Source organism: Neofelis nebulosa, chromosome 2 (assembly GCF_028018385.1).
Source record: "Neofelis nebulosa isolate mNeoNeb1 chromosome 2, mNeoNeb1.pri, whole genome shotgun sequence".
NCBI lineage: Eukaryota > Metazoa > Chordata > Mammalia > Carnivora > Felidae > Neofelis > Neofelis nebulosa.
The window spans coordinates 190,444,077-190,465,596 of record NC_080783.1 but is presented as its reverse complement, the minus strand read 5'-3'; the positions used below and the strand labels follow the sequence as shown (position 1 = coordinate 190,465,596).

Genomic DNA, 21,520 nt, shown 5'->3' with positions numbered 1-21,520 from the left:
AGTGGTATGGACCCAGCCTTTGCCATCTGGGCCCCACGGCGGCGCTCCAGCCCATCTGGAACCTTCCCCTTGCGTGTGGGCATCTGCCTGCTGATTCCCGCCCACCTCTGGCAGGGTCCAGCCCCAGCTACCCACAGGTGTCTTGGGTCCGGTGTCTTTACACTGGGACTTGTCAGCTGTGGGTCGCTGGAAGCACCTGCAGTGGCTTTGGGGTCACAGGCCCGGCACAGATGCACAGTGTGTGACACGTGGCTGTCGTGGTCCCTGGTCTAGAGGTTTCCAGCGGTGGAGCTTCCTGATAAAATGAGGTGACTTAGGGCAAGGAGGCTGCCAAAAGCTGAGGGACGATGAGGGGAGGGGTGTCTGGGCTCTCCGACACCCAAGAATGTTCTCCAAGGTTTTAGCGTTAGATGCAGGGAGGAGGGGGGAGTCACCTTACGGCTCTTCCTGAGGAGGGATCATGGCATCGGTGTGAGGGTAGAAACAGTGTCCACTTGGACGACCAGAGCCACAGCCCAGAGATCTCAGGTTGTTTCACAAAGATGTCACCGAGGGATGCCGCGGAGGCTCCTGCTCAGGACTAACGGCCTGACAACGCGGAGGTGACAGGGACCGTGTGGCCAGCAGCAGGGAGGGGCCACAGGTGGGGAGGAGGCAGACAGTTCCCGGAACCATTCAGCCCTCAGTAGAGCCTGGACTCTTCCGTCATCTCCCGAAGCACATGAACCTCCCGCTGTTCCTCAGCACCGGAGTCAACGCCCTCTCCTTGTGGTGGTGAGTGTGGCACGTGAAGCTGGTGCCGGGGGGCCTGTGACCCTCCCCCCCCCAGTCCCAGATGTGTTCCCATTTTGTGAGCAGCTGGACCACTGGGGGTTCACGGAGTGGTCTCGCCTGCCCGGCAGGTGTTTGCGGATGCCAGAGGCCACTTCAGCTTCTCCGCAGGACCCTGGGTCACTATCAGAAGGCTTGGCTTTGGGGGGCACCAGGGTGGCTCAGTCGGTTAAAGCAGCCGACTTTGGCTCCGGTCATGATCTCACGGTTGGTGGGTTTGAGCCCCGCATCTGCTGTCAGTGCAGATCCTGCTTTGGATCCTTTGTCTCTCTCGGTCCCTCCCCTGCTCTCTCTCTCTCTCAAAAATAAATAATATTAAAAAAAAAAAAAAAGGCTTGGCTTTGAGAAACAACTTCAAGAGTCTTTTTTGCAGTCCTGACCCCAGAAGTTAGGGCAGTAGAGCGAAGGGGTAACCATCTTCTCGCCTCCTACAGAATCTGACACACGGGTACCTTTCTAGTTCGGTTCCTCGGGAAGCCGGATGAAAGGGGAATGTCAGCTGTCTCAAGGCAACGTTGCTCATGGCAGGAACGGACCGTAACTGTAAATTATCTGGACCAGCCGCTTTGGGCCTCCTCAGTGCCATGACTCAATGGGGCACGTCCCTTGTAGGGACCCGGAAGCGATGCCTGTGGAGTAGCTGTGCCGACGAACTGGGGAGCTCTTGCTCCCTCGGGGCGTGATGCTAAGCCAAGGCGAACCCCACGGCTCCCCGATGTGCCCCATCCTCTTGCCACCTGGGCTGTCACCTGGATGATGGCGGGCCCCGCCAGGACTACCCCACCGAGGAGGACTGCTTCATGCTGTCCTGCGGGCGGGTGATGGTGCCTGACAGCCTTCAAGGTGGGTCTTGACTCTGAATGGTCAGCAGGATCCGGGACGGTGGCCCCAGGAGGGTGTGACAGGCACCCCTAATTAGCTGTGGAGTTTGGGCCGAGTAGCTCTCTCCAAGCTTCAGTTTCGCACTTGCAGATGGGAGGAACACGGTCGTTCTGGAGGGTTGTAGGGAGGTTGAAGTGAGATGCAGGACATAAACCACTCGGCACAAGTGTGTCAGCACAAGCGTACGCTCTTGGAGACCGGGAGGCAAGTGGGGTGGACGCCGATTCACTCCGTAAGGTCCAGCCCCGCGGTGTGCCTGGCTTGTCTACATGTGCTGGCGTTACCTTCAGTCCCCGTGTCTCGTGGGGAAGGAGCACACCGCTAAGTTCGTTGTGGGGGTTCAGTGAGGCCCTCTTTGGCAGTGAATGAACACAGCTTACCACCCCGGTGCCCAGGAGCCTGTGGAGAACGGTCCTGTTCTGGTTCGGCAGCCCTGGCCGTGACGGCATCCCAGGGACCACGGTTAGAACCCACAGGAGCCAAGTGGAAGACAGGTTACAAGTCAGTCACCACGTCTGAACCAGCCATGGTGAGCGCTGGGAGGGCCCTCTGGTCTCATCTGAAACCCTCATACCACACGGGCCCAAAGAAGTGAAGTGACCCGCCCGAAGCGTCACAATAAAGAGACTGGCTAGAACCTCAGCCTTGGCCTCGGCGTCAGATTACTTGGCTTCAAACGATTGCTTTGGCGCTTCCTCGCCGTGAGCTAAGCGTGCGTTTCCTGATCTGTAAAATGGGTTTGCCGTGAAGATTTAATGAGACGATTCTAATTCCTGTGGAGTAGTTCCCGGGGCCCTCGGTGACGTAAGAGTGTCAGCTATCGTGAGGTTTCCCTGCATGGCGCTGCTGCCCCCTCCTGTGACCCCCATAGAAACGGGGTCCCACGTCGGCACAACGGGTACCATGCCAGCTGGCTGGCCCGCACATCTCCTCGCCCCACGACGAGGAGGAGGGGGACGAACCCGGCCATGGAGGCTCTTGGAGCTGTTGACCCAAACACGGCTCTTCCCGCTGGGCTCCGCGTAGCTGCCTCGTTCCCTGCTGTCTAGCCACACCAGAGCGGAGCCCTCTGAGGGCAGAGAACGGACTCCATGCCGCCTTCCCAGTGGGCATCTGGCAGGCGGCCTGCTCTTCAGGGACTGCTGGGGTCGGGAGAACTCTTGGGGATCACCTTGTCTACATGCCTCACTTAAGGATGAGGGAGCCAGGACCAAGAACGGCGAGTGCTCCGCCATTGGAGGCGCAGTGAGCCGCCGACTGATTAAAACCACACAGGCATCTATATTGGTTTTTATTTATAAACAAATTGACATAAAAGAAGTCCAGATGGCAGCGGGCGCAGCTGACCTGCTCACAAAGGAAGCATCTGGATAATGGAGAGGGGACAACCAGACTCCAGCCGGGAGACCCTTCCCTCCCATCTGCCTTACGGGCTTTGTGGCCTAAAATCCGGGGGCCTGACCTTCTTCGGCAGCAGTTCTGGCCAGGGCAGGGAGCTGTGTGGGGGAGGGTGTGGGCGGGGGACTCCCATTCCCACAGACGAGGCCTGGGGCTGCAGAGGGCCCCTGGAGGCGGAGGGGAAGGTGGCAGACACTCTCTTCTCCCCAAGCTGAGGGGTACACGGTCAAGGCCTGAGGGATCTGTCCACCCCACAGAGCAAGCGCTCCAGGGTGATGTGGTCTGAGAAGAGCCCATGCCTCTCTGGGACCGGGGCGGGGCAGTCTCTCACCTCCTGAAACCAGGTGTCTGGAGCAGGAGGAGTATGAACCGGAGGGCTTGCCCGAGTGCCAGAAACAATAAATTAACAATAAGAAAAGATCTTTTTTTAAAAAAGGTAGAGTTTGCACCATGAGTTTGGAGTCTGGAGCTCTTGTGAGGAGGTGGCGGGAGCTGTGGGGCAATGGGGTGCCACACCAGGCCCGGCAGGTGGCAGGGGAACTGGGCACGAGTGTCAATTCAGGGCCCTGTCTTCTGGGGCCTCAGAGGTCAGCCCCTTCCTCCATCACCCGGAAGGTGTTCAGTCTAAACGCCCGCTGAAAGGCCAGCGGGCTTGAGAAATAAATACAGAGGGGCCTCAGAGCCGAGGCAGGGCTGAGGGCAAGAGCAGCGCCAGCCCTGGGCCCCACACTCCCCCCTCCTCGGTCCTTCATGGAAGGACGTATCATGGCAGGAGGGGGAGCAGTGGTGGCTCCACACAGCCTCCTGGAGTCCTGAGGCGGCCCTGAGCCCCACTGAGGCGCCCGGAGCAGACTGTTGGCCCTCCTTCCGGGGAGAAGAATGTCGACCCCTTCCGGAGGACCCCGCAGTTGTCTGGGCGGTGTCTCCCGGTTCAGAACTTGCCCTGCTTCAGCCGGTCAATGTGGAAGGAGAGCTTGAGCGCGGGCCCCAGCTTCAGCCCCATGTACTTCATCATCATGTCGCTGCGCAGCAGAAGCAGGGCCTTGCCATCGATCTCCTGGCGGGGGTGGGGGGAGGCACCATCAGAGGCCTGGTGGGTCTGACCACCCGGGTTCTGATGAAAGCCACCCAGGCACGCGGGGCCCAGTGAGCACGCTGTGCCGCTAAAGCCTACCTGTTCCCACAGCTTCTGCTGCCGGCCCCACATCTGCTACTGAGCCCAGCAGGTGCGCTCTTCACAGGAGCTCGTGCTGGCTGGCTTCCTTTCCCTGCTGCCTGAGGTGTTTCCCCACCCTCGCAGCTGCTGACGGCCCGGCCCGGGTAGGTTCCATGTCTCCCAGTAAGCCTCCCCCAACCTGTGCTCGTCCCCTCTCCCAGACTGGTTTTATACTGGCCCTCAACTGTCACTCCATGAGTCATCTTCCTTCCTGAGCAGCAGGGGCCCCTCTGTGCGAGCTAGACCCAGAGCAGGCACTTGCTGAGCCACTGTGAGACCTTCAGGCCGGACCTAAGAGCAGCCCCAGACCCAATGGCATGAAAGATTGGAATGACTGATGAAAGGGAGCGCATCTGTTCTGAGCACCCAATGGGTAGAACAGCACCCAGCAGCAGGGGCTGCTGGGAAACGGGTTTGTGCCCAAATCAGGAGTATGGTCACCGCAGGCGAGTCAGGAGCGGTGCTTGGCTACACAGCCAAACGGTCACTTGAAGAGATGGTGGCGGTTCCCAGAGGAACAAGGACATGATGGGGGCTGATGAGGTTGGAGAGTAGGGGCCAGGTGGCAGGGGACTCTAACCTGGGCTGAGGCCCCCGATTCTCAGGCCAAGGCAGGCAGATGGGAGAGCACACACGTCTAGGAAAAGAGGAGAGTCCTTTCCCCAGGCCTGAGCCCACAGGCCACGCACCCAGCAGGAACGGGGCTGAGTCAGACCTACACTGCAGGAGGGGGCTGAGCTCAGTGCCCGACAAGGGCGGCTGGAGACCTGAGATATCGTCTCTGTTTTCATGGTGTCTCCCGTGCTTAGTCTCGAGGGGCCTTTCAGAGTCTACACATTGCCAAAGCAAGACTCCCAGTGGACACAGGAGAGGTCAGGCGGGGGCACCTACGTGTTTGCGAAAGAGGTCAGCGTGGGGTCCAAGCTGAGGATCAGCTTCCCGGACAAACTGCATCACGTCCTCTACTGTCCACGAGGAGGGGTCCCGGCCACTCAGTCGAGAGGCATCCCGGCTTTCCAGGTATCGGTCCGACCCTGCAGGACAGGAGGGCACCTGCCATAACGGGTGGGGACTGGTTTGTAACGCATCCCCACTCTCCTTGGCACGTCCCGAAGGCCCTGTGGGTGAGGCTCACGTTAGTGCCAGAGCAGAGCAGAGCAACTGGAGGTGGCTGAGGGAGGGAAGGGTTCTTCCACAAACGGATGAGGATCTGAGACTCTTCTTCAGTCAAATCTTTGTTCTTTAAGAGTAGATCTGATTTTGGAAAGGGCCAGAGAAATTTTACATTACGGCTGTGGTTCAGCTTGGACCAAAGTCAGCGGGAACAATGAGTGAGGGGATTACTTGGGCTCACTGGGGGTCGGGTGGGTAAGGCTGCTTTTACCTTGGCTCTGGGGACCACTTCTAGATAGACTTTGGCAGATGGGCAAGATTAGAGCCAAATCTAATTTGGGGTCTAGGGAGAAAAAAAGTGGTGGAAAATACTCTGTGCCTCTTCCAAGGCCTGGAGAATAGCTAGCCTTGCTACAGCCTAATAGTGCAGAGGCAGAAAATAGTCTTGCCTTGGCTGCTAGGAATCTCAGTTAATTTAGTGTACTGCTTAGAGCTTTTATCTCGACCTTGGCTCAAATACAGTTCCTCCCATTTCCCCCGTGGGATCTGGACTCTCTGAAATCTGAACTCCCTACCATGCATGGTCTAGAAAGTACTGCAGCATCTGGCCCTTTCTGCCTCTGACTGCATCTCAACCCCCTAACCCCACCCCTTCCTTGTCACGCTCCAGACACACTAGCTTGCTTTCTGCTTCTCGAACAGGCTATGCCTTTATTCTTTGACCTGTAATTTCCTTGGTCCGGAATGTGCTTTTCCCAGGACTTTGCATACCTGATTCCTTCTCAATATTTGGGTCTTATCTCAAACATCAATTCCTCACAGACCTTCACCAACCTTCTAGCAAAAACATTCCATTCCCCACACAGCCACTATCAATCCAATTATCTCCTTTTCCTTCAGCACGTATCACTACCTAAAATATTTTCACGTATTTATGTTTACTGTCTGTCTTCTCCTATTTTCTGCCCTATTTCTTTGTGATATTGTGACTTTTAATAAGAAAAACACACATATTTGGTCTTTGTCCTGTTCCCTGGCAAGAACTCCTAAAATTCTTGGAATTTCCTAAATGGTGAGAGAAAGAAAGGTGCCTTTTGTTATTCACAACAAGCCCTTTCTAGCCACACCTGAGCATGTTCCTGAGGTCACTTCTGGAAAGTCCCTAAAGGACGGGGGTTGCCTGCCAACCTCCCTGGGGAGGAGAGTGGCCAATGACTTAACTGATTGTGCCTGTGTAATCAAGGTTCTGTAAAAACCCCAAACGATGGGGTTCGGAGGGCAAGAACCCCTGGTTGGTGGACGCATGGAGGTGTGGGGAGAGCTGTGTGTCTGGAGAGGGCATGGAAGCTGGTGCCCCCTCCCACATGCCTTGCCCTGGGCAGCTCTGCCATCTGGCTGTTCCTGAGTTGTCTCTGGTTACGGAAAGCTGGTAACCTAGTAAGTTTTCGTGAGTGAACCCAAGGAGGTGACTGTGGGAACCCTTGATTTAGTCGGCCAGTCAGAAGCACGGGTGACATCCCGGACCTTCGACTGGCCTCGGGTGGCGTGGGGCAGGGGGCTTGTGGGACCGAACCCTTAGCCGATGGGATCTGATGCTCTCTTCACACAGTGTCAGAGTTGAGTTAAATTGTAGGACACCCAGGTGGTGTGGCACAATTGTTTGGTGTGGGGAGAGCTGCACGTGTGGTGTCAGGGGTGAAGTCATGTTAAATGGAGTACTGGGCGTAAGGGAGACAGACACACAGGGGGGCGGTGGTTTCCTTTCACAGTCTCCAGGACATAAAAGAGGGCCTGGGCAGCCATAGTGGACGCTCAGACAGGTTTGTTAAATGAACGAATGACCCTACATAATAGTTACTTGTGTATTTTTCTGGCTCCCCCACCAGACTGTCTTGAGGCAGGGACCTTGCCTTGTTCACGTCTGTATCCTCACCACTCAGGAGATGCCTGTCACACAGCAGAGAGGTGAGCTGAAACCCACCTAGGAGAGCAGAAGGCTGTACTCGTCAACTGTCTCTTGCAAAGGCTAAAAATCTCCTCCATTTCCCTTCACTCTGGGTGGGTCCCAGGTCTAAAAGTCAAAGCACATTTGGCTTGGCCCAGCCCCTGCTCCCTGGGGAAGAGACTCCGGGGAGTTACATCTCCAACTCGTAGCTGGGCACTGACCAGATGAGGGGAGAAGTGTGCCAGGGCAAGCAGGGTGACGATCGCCACGGAAATTCCGATGGCTTTTTAGAGGCGGTGGTAGACAGGAAGTTGGAGAGGGCTCTGAGCCAGCCACCTCTCCCTGCCCTGACAGTGCACTGTGACACTGACAGAGAGACCGGCTGCAGAGATTACGGACAGCAGAGAGAAGACATACTCATGGACGTGTCCCTGGACCATCTCGGCCAATTCCTTGACCTAGGGGAGCTAAGAACCAAACACACACACAATGACATTATACACATATAACATAAACACACGCACATATTCACACAGCTGATGCTACTACGTATTTCTGAGTTTGTCTGGCAGCCTCCTCCTGTTCCAACACACCCCAGGAGGACAAGTGGCAGGAAGTTGCTAATTTATATGGTGGTCGGGAGAGACAGCTCTGAAACGATGACACCTGAGCACAGACCGTGAGGCAGAAGGGTGACTGGCACGTTTACGGTGAAGCCGGGAGGCCTGTGGGCCAGAGCCGAGCGAATGAGGAGAGAGTGGTAGGAGATAACCTCTGAGAGGTAGTGTGTGTGATGGGCTGGGGGGCATGGTGGTGCACATAACAGGACCTCGATGCCACTGAAAAAACCATTGGCTTTTCTGAGCGAAGTAGGTCGGTTTTGAGCAGAGGAGTGACTGGAACCAACCTACAGTGGAAAGGATCGCTCTCAGAGCCCGTGTGAATAGACTTAGGCTTCAGGGGAGGGCAGAAGGGAGTCCAAGCAAGAGACGACTGTGGCGTGCAGCAGGTGGTAGTGGTGGATGTCGGGAAGAGTGACCAGGAGGAAGAACCCCCACCACCCGCCACTGTCAGCTCATCTGACCCTTGAAACAGCCCTTGAGGGAAGCAGCATCATCTTCCGTTTAGAGATGAGGGAGCTGAGGCCCGGAGAAGTGAAGTGACTTTCCCAAGACCACACAGCTAGGAAGAAGACAAGTCAGTGCCCTGGATCTGTCTTCTCCTATCCCCATTTCTGCACACAGACTACAGCGGGATTCTCTCCCACTGCCCAATGAGCGCTGGTGGTTACCCCTCAAGGAAGGCAGAGGGTCTCAGTCTGAGAATGACTAAGGCAGGTGAGGCACATCTAAGGCAGGTGGCCAGACTAGCAAACCGATGCCTACTCATCCTCGATTAGTGAAGTAAGAGGGGACAGACTCAACATGTGAATTCTTCGGGACAAAGAGTTCTAGTGCCAAATGGAATCCTTCATAGCCGTATGAGGTTCTACAGGGTCACAAGAGATTTAGACCATGACCGGGCCAACAGGCTCACACGCATTCCAAAGGAAGAGAGGAGGTGCCCGGAGACAAGAGTGACATCTCAGGCCGGTGGCGCATGGGGCAGCCATCAAGCAGCACTCCCAACAGAGAGGGCCTCGGGAGGGAGGACGGTGATGGAATCCCTTCACACCTGGGGGGTGATTAAGCTTCCCAAGTGATCCCTTATCCCCGCTTCCATCTGATCCTTGTCACACTCCTGTGAAAAGACCAGGTCCCTATCACCATGTCCAGTGCACAAAAGAGGGGTGTGGAGACCTGAGAGGTGAGACGACTCCCCCAAGACTCAAGGCGGGAAATCAGCTGGCGGCTCTGCCTGGACTTTAGCGCTGCCCATGCCCCGCACCGCCTTGCTGGGTGACGGCCTGGCTTCTTCCCCCCACTCGGTCTCCCTAAAACTCTCTCTCCTGAGGCCGCTTCTCTCCACGGCAGGCCCTGTCAATGGAATCTTCTTATTGTTCCATACGCCGGGGGCTGGGAGTGTGGAGGTGGCACTTCCCCGTCTCTCCATGGCCACTTTTAGGCCTTTCTCCTATGAAAGCTCATGTTCATCAGAGGCCAGATATGTGCCCAGCCACCTGCTCGTCCTGTTCACTGTCGCCTACAGACCTCTGGGCTTCTACCCCTTGTGAGATGGAGATTGCTCGGTATGTCGGTCACAGCCTCCTGCTCCAGCCGGTTCCTGTCCTCATCCTCAGAGGCACTCAGTCACCCACCTGGCCTCCAGTGACCTTCACCTCCACTCTGCTTCAAATACCTCCCGCCAAGGCCACTGCCTGCTTCCTGCCATCACTTGGAACAAATCCACTTCAGAAACGTAAACATCCCTTTCTCTGACCCCAACCTCCCACGTCTGTAACTGTCCTGGACTTCAGTCCACTAAACCCATTACGTCACAGAGACGTTTAGCCCAGCAGACTCTCAATTCCCCATCCTTCAGCCTTGTCCCAGCCTTGCTTCTTCTTCCCTACCTGGCCCGGTCCGGTGCTGATGGTCTAAACGGCTGTGCCTCCAGCTCCCCCGCTCCCTGGCCCTCTTGCCCTTCTACCTCAACGTGAAACTTTCATCCGCAGACAGTCTTTTCTCATTCCCACATCTAGGTTTCTAAGACCACAGAAGAAAACCACATCTCTGGCAAAATGGCAGACTAGTCTCCAAGCACAGCTGGGCCTTCAGTGTTTCCCGAAAGCCAGTCCCTTCTCCTTGCTCCATTTCCCCCTGTCTGCTCTTGACCAGTCCAGTCTGGGAGCTCCCCTAAGCCCTTCTCTACTCGCCCTCTCCCCATTCACTCACGGCCGCCATCAATCTTTCCTCCAGTCTCAAAGAACAAGGCTTAAGACCAACCCATTTTTCTATGCCCTGGGTCCCTAACCCTTCCCACCGCACCACACCCACAGCCTTCCTCTCTTCTCTTTCCAATATTCTTCATTTCTTCTTCTTGGAAGGCACAACTTGTCTGCTGATAAACACATCCGGGGCGCTCCCCCTCTTGAAGACCTTCTTTTGTAGGTCACCATTTTTCTTTTTCTTAAGCCCTCTTTAGTACCTCACCGTGCTATCTGCCCTCATCGCCCTCCACAACCTCTGAGGCTGCTCTTGCTAAGGTCGTCAATTACCCACTGGTCACCACCCCCGACAGATAGTTGCCAAATCTTTGTTGTGGTGCGCTCTCTTTGAAATGCTCTCTGTAATCCTGGCCACTGCAACATCAGATTTGGTTTTTCCTCGCATTTGACTACTTCTTGGTCGTCTCCTGGGATCTTCTTCCTGCTCCCACCTCCTGAACTTTGTTGGTCCCCAGGACTCCACCTTTGGTCAACTGTTCTTTTCATTCTACCCACACACTCCTGGGAAGTGGCTGGCGTTCATCCTACAGCTTCAACTACCATCTGCATGCCGATGACGCCCCAACATTTAGCTTCAGTTCAGTTGTCTTCCCTGAGAATCAGACCTGCAGAGCCACTGCCTGGTGGATGCCACCTAGATGACCTGTGGGCTCCCTCCCTGTCTTTCTACGGCTGGTCCCCTCTCTCACCGAATGGCACCCTGCCACCCCATCTAGAAACCAAGGAGACATTCCTCCTCCCTTCTTTCTCACTATCCTCAAATCTGACTGTATCTACCTCGTGAATAGTTTTTTAACCCATTTGCTCTTCTAGAAACTATCTACCACTTTTCTAATCCAGGCCTTTATCTGTTCTGGTTTGGCCCACTCCCCAACCTCCTAAGTGGCCTCTCTAGTCTGTCCTTCCTCAAATGTGTCCTCAACACAGTAGTACGTGATCTGTCGAAAACACAAGACTCTTTAGGTCCCGCCTCTAATTAAAAGCCTTCGGCAGCTTCACACTGCCTGCAGGATCCACTCCAGACTCCATCCTGCTCCACAGCTTTGGGTCCTCTGCGAAGCAGCCCCCTGACCTTTCCAGGCTTTTCTGTTTCAAGTCCCAGTATTACACTTTATGTTCAGCAATACCAAAGTGCATGCAGTTCCATGTACACTATCTGTACCGTTCTTATCCCTGTGTCCTTGTTCCGCTATGCTCTCTTCCTGGAAAGCTCTCCTTCCCCTACTACTCCTGATCTCACCACTCACAGCTTCGAAGTCTCAGACAGGGTGGTGTCACCTCCTCAAGGAAGCTTCCCCTAGGAGCGCCTGGGTGGCTCAGTCGGTTAAGTGTCCGACTTCGGCTCAGGTCATGATCTCCTGGTTTGTGAGTTTGAGCCCCACGTCGGGCTTTGTGCTGACAGCTCAGAGCGTGGAGCCTGCTTCGGATTCTGTATCTCCCTCTCTCTCCCTGCCCCTTCCCTGCTCATGCTGTCTCTCTCTCTCTCTCAAAAATAAATAAACGTTAAAAAAAAAAAAAATTCAAGGAAGCTTCCCCTGGATACCGAGCTTGGGTTAGGTGTTCTTCTTTCCTGCAGTTTTCATACTATCCAAAGCACATCTCTGTACTCAAGATACGTCTGACAATTGTGTTGAAGTGTTTGTCTCTCCCGGAAGACTGTGAACACTCTGAGGACCAGAAGCGATTGACTTTTGCATCCCCATGCTGAACACAGATGGTCTTCGAATGAATGGCTAATAAATGAACGGGGGGGTACCTTTCCCTGTCCCTTTGGCTCGAGTCTTTGGCTCTTAGTTTCCACTGTTGTCAAGCCAATCCCAGATCTCCAGATGCCTCCCTGGTGCCTAGCTAGACACAAATGGTAAGTCTGGACCCCGTCCAACTGCCAGGCAGGGGGCAGCCAGCGCTCAGTGAGGAAGGAAGGGAAGAGCGAGGGCCAGGACTGCAGTCAGCTTACCCCTGGAGCACAGCCTGCGCACAGCCGAGGCAGGACTCAGTGGGAGGCCACAAGATGGAAGCAGAGGCCGGTACCCGTGGGTTCGAAGGTTTTGGGAGCTGCTGACAAGGTTGGTGGGAGTCAAGGCGGAGTCCATGGAGTCTGAGTGTGGTTCCAAGGACCGGGTCAGACTATTCCCCAGGACAAAGCTTTCACCTGGAAAACAGTAAAACCAGAGTTAGAGCAGGAACTAGTCTAGAAGGACTGCCGGGGCGCTGGCCTCCCAGGTACCTGTTTGGATGGAGCAAGAGGCAGCAAGACAGAAAGTTCTAGGCTATCTCAGGAGGCCTGTGTACTAGGCATGGCTCTGGCTCTCACTAGGTGACCTTAGTCAAGCCCAGTGCCATTCTCTGGACTTGTATCTCCTTAGGGACTCTTCCTTTTATATTAGATAGTCTTTGAAGTTTCTTGTGGTCTGGATGTCTTAAGCTTTTTCTGGATAAGGAGAACCTTAAAACAAATAGAACTATTTTAGGAAGAGGCTGCCTCCCTACACACGAGATGCTAGTGCAGGGGACAGGGGAGCTGGAGAAGAGGTATGGTTACTTAGATGAGGACACTTTAAAAGGTGACCCCCTCAACCAGCAAGACATCTCAGAAACGCTCCTCAGTGCCCAACTAACAGCCTGTCTATGAAGGGTCTGCTCCTTGGTTCCCTCCCTCCTTTCGTACTTGCCTTGTGGAACAGAACTACCCCAAGGAAGCTGGGCTTATGCGGCGGTGAGAATAGGGCCGTGGAGACCAGAATTTGGATTAGAACTTGGCTCTGGCACTGGGTAGACAAGGTGCTTCTCTCAGAACCGCACTCTCCTCATTTAGAACATGGGAAGCCCCCTTCCTCTGAGCCCCAGCCCCTCAGCTGGGCAGCAGCCCCTAATGAGTGCACTCCAGAACCTGAAGCAGGCTCCCTCTCGTGACTGGGCTCTGCCCACACTCAGTCAGTTCCTCAGCCCTGCTCACATCATCTCTGCCTAAAGGAGGAGTGCTGGGTCCTGGGCCACCCCCCACCCCCATCCTTTGTGGCTTTTCTTAGAGGTCGGCTGTTCAGGTAACGCTTGGGATTCACTCAGGCCCGTGATCAACACTACGGTCAAACACACAGTCTGGCACACGATAAGACTTCTACGGCAAGATGGGTTAGGATTTTAGGACTACTTCCTACTACCTGAACTTGCGGGGTAACCGGGGGCTTAGAGTCAAATCCAGCTATTTGCCCTTAATCTCGGGAGCGTGACTGACAAAGCCCTACCCCGGCAATGGTCCCGGAGAGAGAAGTCTCTGGGGACCTGGACCGCAGCCCACCCCTTCAGGCAGACGAGCCTTCAGATTCCTATCTTCCAGGAGAGGGGACCACAGCAGCGTCCCACTTTTGAGACAAGCACAGGACTCCACGCCAGCAAACAGGAGGCCCGGGTTCTACACCTGGGCTCCTGCCCTTCTCCAGGTATTTGACCCCGTGCAAGCTGTCTGTCCTCTCAGCGCCAGCTTTATCTGTAAAAGCGGGGGGGGGGGGGGGGGGGGAATCCCTCTCTCTCATGCTGAGAACATCAAATGAGAAAATGGAATGAGATGGGACTTTACCAAGGTGGGGAGTTATTTTATTTATCCTTCACTCAGAGTTACGGCAAGCCTACGTTCTCTGCAGTAACTCGGGAAAAGGATGAAATCTAGTTTCTGCGTGCGCCTTCCGAGCCCTCATTACCTGGCGAAAACCGCGGACAGCGCAACTTGCCTCACCCGAACTAGCGTGTGAAGCGTCATCAGGACAGTATGGGGGGCTCACCAGCTGCTGATGCAAGTCAGCGTCTCTTCCTCTCAGCGATGCTACGAATGGCAGTGGAGGCCTGGAGTCTGAGTTGAGGGGCCTGAACACCGGGACGGGGGCAACGGCACCAGGCCAGGTCATTAAAACTCTCCTAATGAGAGGCAGTGGACAGATGAAGAATCATGCCTGGGAGGGCCCTGGGAGGGCCTCGTCTACTTAAGGCCGACCAGACGAGGGCCTGGCCGCCTCAGCAAGACAGTGCAGCAAAGAAGACTGCAGTGCTCTCAAACTGTGCTCCACAGATCCCCGAGGGCCAAGTGAGTAGGCCTCCGGGTCTCACCCCAGGTTCTAGCAAAACAGCTCTGGTTTTAACTTTTATACCCCAGAGTTTTCATATAATCCTGCCTTTGCAAAAAGGAGTTCTACTGCTAAAAGGAACTTTGCAACCATTGGCCCAGGGTCAGAAGTTAGGGCTGCAAGACTTGAGTTCTATTTCTGGCATTACCACTGGTCACTGATCTCTGCCTTTTTCTTGGGATTCAGTTTGCCCATCTATAAAAAGACACTGAGGGGGCACCTGGGTGGCTCAATCGGTTAAGTGTCTGACTTTGGCTCAGGTCATGATCTTGCAGTTCACGAGTTTAAGTCCCACGTCGGGCTCTGTGCTGACAGACAGCTCAGAGCCTGGAGCCTGCTTCAGATTCTGTGTCTCCCTCTCTCCCTGCCCCTCCCCTGCTTGTACTCTGTCTCTCTCTCTCAAAATAAATAAAACATTAAGAAAAATTTATTTATTTATTTATTAATTTTTTTTAACATTTATTTATTTTTGAGACAGAGAGAGACAGAGCATGAATGGGGGAGGGTCAGAGAGAGGGAGACACAGAATCTGAAACAGGCTCCGGGCTCTGAGCTGTCAGCACAGGGGCCCGATGCGGGGCTCGAACTCACGGACCGCGAGATCGTGACCTGAGCCGAAGTCGGCGCTCAACCGACTGAGCCACCCAGGCGCCCCAAGAAAAATTTTTTAAAAAGACAATCTCATATGGTCAATTTAAATGAAATTTGCTGTGGATGTGTTAGAGACATAAGAACAGTCAGCATGGGAAGGAGCTCATTCCTTCATTCAGCAAACATCTGTTGAGCATCCTTTGAGTACTAGCTCCTGTGCTAGGGAGGGGGTATGCAGAGGTAAACAGACAGATAAAGCCCTTTCCTTATGCACTGATTTCCAGTCAGAAGCAGATTTTTTTGCTGCTTGTCTTTTGTCTCACCTTGTAAGGCTACCCTAAAAACAAGAGTTCCCAGGGGAGGATGGCAAGAATGGTGGGGGGAGGTCTAGAAATCATGCAAAGGAGAAAGAGCCCACGAATGCATGATCTGGAGGAAAGTCAGGGGTGACAAATAACCTGAGGACAGTCATGGGAAGGGAAGAGAACGGGAGGTAGATTGGATCTTCTGAAAGGCAGACAGTAAAACAGGGGGCAGGAGTTATAAGAAGACAGATTTGGGCTCAAAAGTGAAGGCACTGTAGCAATCAGAAATGCCCAGCAATAAAATCGGTTGCCAAAGGTGATGGTGAGCAACCTGTCATTGGGAGCACTTAAGCAGAAGTCAGATGACTACCCGATCTGTTGGGCTAGACACTAGATCATCTCTAGACCACTTTCCATTTCTGGGATTCAAGGAATCTGTGCTCACAACCATGCTTTCCCCTTCCTGGGGTGAAACAAATGAAAGAAACTAGAATTTTCTAAGAATTTCTAGAATTTTCTAAGAAAATTCTTATGCCAACACAAGACCCAGAGACTACCACAGTTCCTGTGTACGCTTAAGTCTGCCTCATGAAGAAAAAGTCCTCTGAATTACGTGTCCTACACCCTCCAGTACACTTTAATTTAGCAAATACTATCAGATATTTGCTACGTGACAGGGAGACGGATACTGTGAACGATGAAAAAGACAGATATTGTCCCTTCCCTCAAGGAATAATTAATCTAGTGGGAAGGATGACAAAATACAAGTTTATAAAAAATTAGAAACTATTGCAAATAATACTAGGCAAATAGGGTATTAAGACAGAAAATAACAAGGGGGGCTTTTTTAGGTGAGGAGACCTTGAGAGGTCTCCTTGACAAGATGACGTTTAACAGCTGTGGTCTGAAGCGTCCAAGTAGAGGTATGCTAAACAATGTGCTTGGTTTTAGGGTTCGCCGGCAGCCCCAATGAATCCCAAGCATTATCTAACCATTTGATCTCTGAGAAAAATTGCAAAACTGCGAAGGATAGGAACATGACCCAGGATGCCCTCACCCGCAGAGAATTCTGTGGAAAGGGCCAAGGAGCTGACGTGGCTTAGGTAGAACCTAATCACCTGCTGTCGGTCTCCTGGTACAATGGCTAAGGGCTGCTGCCTGGTAACCTATAGAAAGATCTTGAGTAGAAAAACAGCTTGGAATATTTGGGGAAATGGGGAAAAACAGTGTAGCTAAAATATATGGAAGGAAGAGATGGATCTGGCACGGTAGGCAAGGACCAGATGATGCAGAATATACTGCGAAGCAGAGTAGGACACCTGGGTTTTACTGTAAGCGCGTTAGAATGCCACTACAGAGTTTTAGGTTAGGGCATGCCATAAGCTCATTTATGCCTGAAGAATACCATTTGGGCTATTAAGTAGAAAATGGAGCAGAGAGGAACGAGAGAGGGGACGAGATAGGCCAGAAAGGACAAGAGAGAGAGGATAATGGCAAAGGCAGGAGACTGGTAAGATGTGCATGGCTTTAGGATACATTTTGGATTTCCACTAAGGCAGAGTAGCAGGGTCTAGGCATATCTGATTTCTTGGAACTGAAAACAAAAAGACAAAATACACGAAATAACCATTTTCAGACACTGGGCTTCAGGTAGTGCAGGACAGTGATTCCTGAAAAGGGGTAACAAAAAAGGTGAGCCCTAGGCTTGCTCTCAGCTCACTGTCTAGAGTGTTTCCAGGCCACAGTGGAGGCAGGGGAAGATCAGACAGAGCCGGTGAGCCCCCTGAGCCGAGGAGATGGGGCCGAGTCCAGATAGGCCAAGGCAGCTACAGTTCACGGGTCAGAGCTCTGGAGAGGCGATTACAACTAGATTTCAAATGCTCAAGAAGACAGAGCAAAGACTATGCAGGTTAAGCAAAAATACCAAAGACATAAAAAGACCCAAGTCAAACTTCTCGAAATGAAAACACAATGTCTGAGATAAAAATACATGAGATGGATTAAGAGTGGATTAGACACTGTAGAAGAAAAGATTAGCTAACTTAAACACAGCTACAGAATTTATCCAAAATAACGCACAGAAAAAAGGCTGAAAATATTTAAAAAGCATCACTAAACAGTGGGAAAGCTTCAAGGAGACTCATATATGTCTAATTGGAGTCTCCAAAGAGGTGAAGAAAATATATATGAAGAAAGAATGGTAGAAAGTTTTTCACATTTGATAAAAAGCTGTAAACCCACATGTCCAAGAAGCTCAGGGGACTCTAAGCACAAGAGGCATGAAGAAAACCTCACCAAAGCACAGCACAGTCAAATGGCTAAAAACCAATAATAAACAGAAAACCTTAAAAGCACCCTGGGGGGTGTGGAGGGGGGTGGGAACAGCATGAGACCAAAAAGAAGAATGACAGTAGACTTCTCATCAGAGACAACGCAAACCAGAAAACAATGGAGTGACATCTTTTAAAAAGTGCTGAACAAAAGAGTCAATTTTAAAAGTATCTTTCAGAAACAAAGACAAAAAAAAAAAAAACAACACCCCAAAAAACAAAAGACTCTTTCAAAGATACAAAACTGAAAGAATTTGTGTCCAGTAGACTGTAACTCTGAGAAACGTTAAGGAAAGTCCTTCAGCAGGGAGAAGATACCAAATTCTGGCTCTACACTAAAACAATGGAAAGTACCAGAATACCAGAAAGGGTAACTCTGAAAGGGTAAATATAAAATAATTTTTTCTTTTATGTTAAAAGAATATATTTTTTTATATTGAAAAAATTTAAAAGAGGATTACCTATTTAAAGTGAAATAATAATGTATAGTGGGATTTACAATATATGTAAAAGTAAAATGTATGGTAACAATAGCACAAAGGCCAGAAGACGGGGAGAGTGTACCAGCAGCAAGGTTCTTATGCGATATGCAAAGGGATAAGACTATGGCTCTAAGGTAGACTGTGATATGTAAAAAATGTATAATATAAACTAAAGCAATCACTAAACTAAAACAAAGAATTAAATTAGTTATAGCTAATAAGCCAATAAGGAAATAGAAATCATAAAAAAACTGGATTAATCCACATGAAGGCAGAAAAAAGAGAACACGGGATAGATGGAACAAATCTCTCTACCAACAGCTTTTGTCTTTGTTCTTTGAGTTACAAGTAAAGATCTGGGTGGGCTATGTGGTTCTTTCATTTATATAATTACATTGTTACATTTATATAGTTTTGGTTTTGAAAGACAAAGTCTGGGAAATTGGAGATAAGAGGAAACAAAATTATTCTGCATAATATATTAAGCTGGAGTTGCCTGCTGAGAGCTGGAAAAGGAGGAGGTATGGGATGGAAGGAATAGAGAACAGAGAAGAAAATCCCCCAAACCTAGAGTGGGTCCCAGAAATGGCAGCAGGCTGAGGCCGAAGGTGAATGAGGCCAATAGGATACATCCTGTAACAGCAGATAAACATTAAGATAAAACAGAAATGTTAAAATGCTTCCTGTTCTTTGTGGCAATTCTCCCCCACCCCCCTAAACTCCAGTACAAGTTTATTACAATTGATTCATTTTCCTTAGGGAAATGAAGGATGAAGAATTGGACCAAATGTTTGGGGCAAAAGCACCTAAGGGAGGGACGGTCAGCTATAAGAGTGGTCTGGGAAAGAAGGAGCAGGAGTCTGCAGGAGTCTGAGTCAGAGCAGGAACCCTAGTCTGAATGATGTGGGGTGGGGGTTCATTCGATGTTATTTAGATTTGGGTATCGAAGGAAAGGATTATCCCCAAATCTAAGAGGACTCATGGAGTCCCACACAAACCTCCAGACAGCCTCCCTGCCTACTGTCTCGCCCTGTACCAATCCATTCTCCCACACAGGATCCTGAGTGACCTCTCTGAAGCGCTGTGACTGTGTCCCTTCCCTGGGTGCTCACTGCTCAATGATAAAAAGCTGGTAATACGGTCAGTTAGAGCTTTCCTGACCAGGCTGCTGCCTCCGCTCCAGCCTCGTCTCTCACATGCCTCTCTTCCACTGTGTATGTCAGCTGTACCAGACATCTGGTTCCTCTGACATGGGTCACGCTCCCCTTTGTCCCTCACAATCTCACGTGCTATTCGGTCAACAGGAACATTCTTCATCACTCCCCTCCTCCATCTCCTTGGGTCTGTGGCATCTCCACCTGATTATCCTGCTCCTTCAGGTCCAAGCTTAGATATCATTTCTTCTGGAAAGCCTCTCCTGACACCCGGTTTGAACTTCTGAAATCTGAACGTGTCCTCTCAAAGTACGCATCATCATGAATGAACTGTTTGCTTATTTGTTCCTCTTTACCAGGTTGTAAAGTCTGTGAGCGTGAGGACCTGGGCCCCTAGTTTACTATGGAAATGCCCCCTGCCCATATGCCTAAACCAGACCTTGGTGTTGTGCAACCAGTAACTTCTGGGTTGGCCGACTGAATAATAGACTCGACACAGGTTCAATTAATTATGAGCATCTGCATCATCTTGGAACTCTGACAGTTCTATGAGGAAACCCCACATGGGGACGAAGGGTTTCATCCCCACAGAGGGATGCATCCTAACAGATTTCACACTTCTTATTTGACTTTATTGAATCCTGTACACTTTAGGATTCTGGCAGGAGAACCACTTTATAAGCTCGGATGACCCTGGACGGCAGCTAGAAAAACAGGCACAAGAAACTTACCACCTTAGGACAAATGAACCTCCTTGAGCAGAGAGGAATCTGGGCAATCCCCAAACGGCAGACCTAGAGGTTAATGCTGGGTGGTTTCAATTACGGCTAAGATAATAGTCCCTGGAACCAGCTACATTAATTATCTCCTGTTAATGCTGTCAGTGCTGAGGGCCGGAAGGAACTCCCTCTCACATGACCTTCACAGGCCTCTCACCTGACATGGCCACGTGTGGAGTTTTGAAGAAGTGACCCTAATCTGACACTGTCCCCCTCCACCCTCTGCCAGGAACCCTTCCTGTCCTCGTCTTTCATCACTCCTGGCTGGCCACAGGGCCCGTTCCAGGCTCACACCGCGTGCATGTCTGTCCTCTCTCAGCTGGCATGCTCCCAGAGCAGGGATGCGGTCTGTTCCATCTCTGGCTCCCCAGAGGCTAGTATAGCATCTGGCACAGAGCGTCTGACAACTGGTCTGGAGTCTCCAAAATGTCAATGTCATGTCAGGAAAGGCAGAGACAAAAGTGTGGAAAACTGCTGTAGATAAAAGAAAACTAAAGAGACAGAACATCTATCTGTCTATCTATCTATCTATCTATCTATCTATCTATCTATCTATCTATCTATATCAGCTAGTAGATTTTACTCATGTTAAATTTCTTGAGTGTGATAATACTCCTACTCTTAGGAGATACATAGGAAAGTTTATTAAGGATCACGTCTCTCAGCTGCAGTTAACTCTCAGATGGTTCAGTAAACAAAAATCCACAGACACAAATATATGTACGTATGCCTAAGAGAAATAGGTACAGTAAATATTACAAAGTTAAGTGGGAAATCCAGATGAAGAATACATGGTTGCTCACTATCCTATTTGCACAGCTCATCTGTAGGTTTGGAGTTTTTCAAAAAAAGTTAAGTCTCAACTCAGGTAAGGAACCCTAATGGGATCTGCTATACTGGAATTGTGCAGTCAGTTAGGCCACGACCCAAAGGGCCAGGGAAGTGTGGAGGCAGGCTGTAGGGAAGGGAGAAGGCACCTCAGGAAGTACCTAGATAAGAGGAGTGGTAGCTTTGGATGCTGAAATAGAAGCGCATAGCCACGCAGGAGGGTGGGAGTGATAAACCGCAGATCCAAAGGGCAGACCAAGCCCTGTGCATATCCAGCTATTTGGCAGAGGTTTGGGTAAGTCATCAGGGAAGTGCAGGAAATGATAGATGATCAGAGGTGGAGCAAAGGGTCAGCAAGGCAGGCTAGCAGGCAGGCAGGAAGGCAGGCAGGCAAGATAAGCAAAGGAGCACAGAGGAGTGAGAAATCTAGGCAAAGCTCTGGCTTGTCTGGGCACAGTTAGAACACTTCAGAGAAGCAAACAAACTGGGGAAAGAGCAGCCAAGTTGCTGAGCACCCAGGATGGGAAACAAAAGCTAGACAGTGAGCACCAGAAGGTGCAGAGAGCTGGCTGAATCTGTCTGAAAATGAGGGAAGGAGTGGGGACGGTATGTGATAACCCTGGTCTTTGTCTCTTTCTTAGTTGGTGAGGCAAGAAGGAAG

At 51.5% G+C, this 21,520-nt stretch overlaps 1 protein-coding gene across 20 annotated transcripts in view; it reads right to left on the bottom strand.

Annotated features, from left to right (window-relative positions):
* Positions 1-2,991: 2,991 nt before the first annotated feature.
* SCMH1 (Scm polycomb group protein homolog 1) overlaps positions 2,992-21,520 on the bottom strand; it is a 186,038-nt gene continuing 167,509 nt past the window's right edge. For 16 of the 20 annotated variants that reach the window (XM_058717848.1, XM_058717851.1, XM_058717852.1 and 13 more), the window contains 3 exons: positions 12,230-12,424; positions 5,219-5,445; positions 2,992-4,168 (listed from right to left, as the gene is read on the bottom strand). In XM_058717848.1, coding sequence (XP_058573831.1) covers positions 4,043-4,168; positions 5,219-5,445; positions 12,230-12,424 — 548 coding nt within the window. In that variant the 3' untranslated portion in view covers positions 2,992-4,042. The remainder of the gene's footprint in view (positions 4,169-5,218; positions 5,446-12,229; positions 12,425-21,520) is intronic. The other 4 variants (XM_058717841.1, XM_058717835.1, XM_058717849.1 and 1 more) reach the window with 2 other exon arrangements.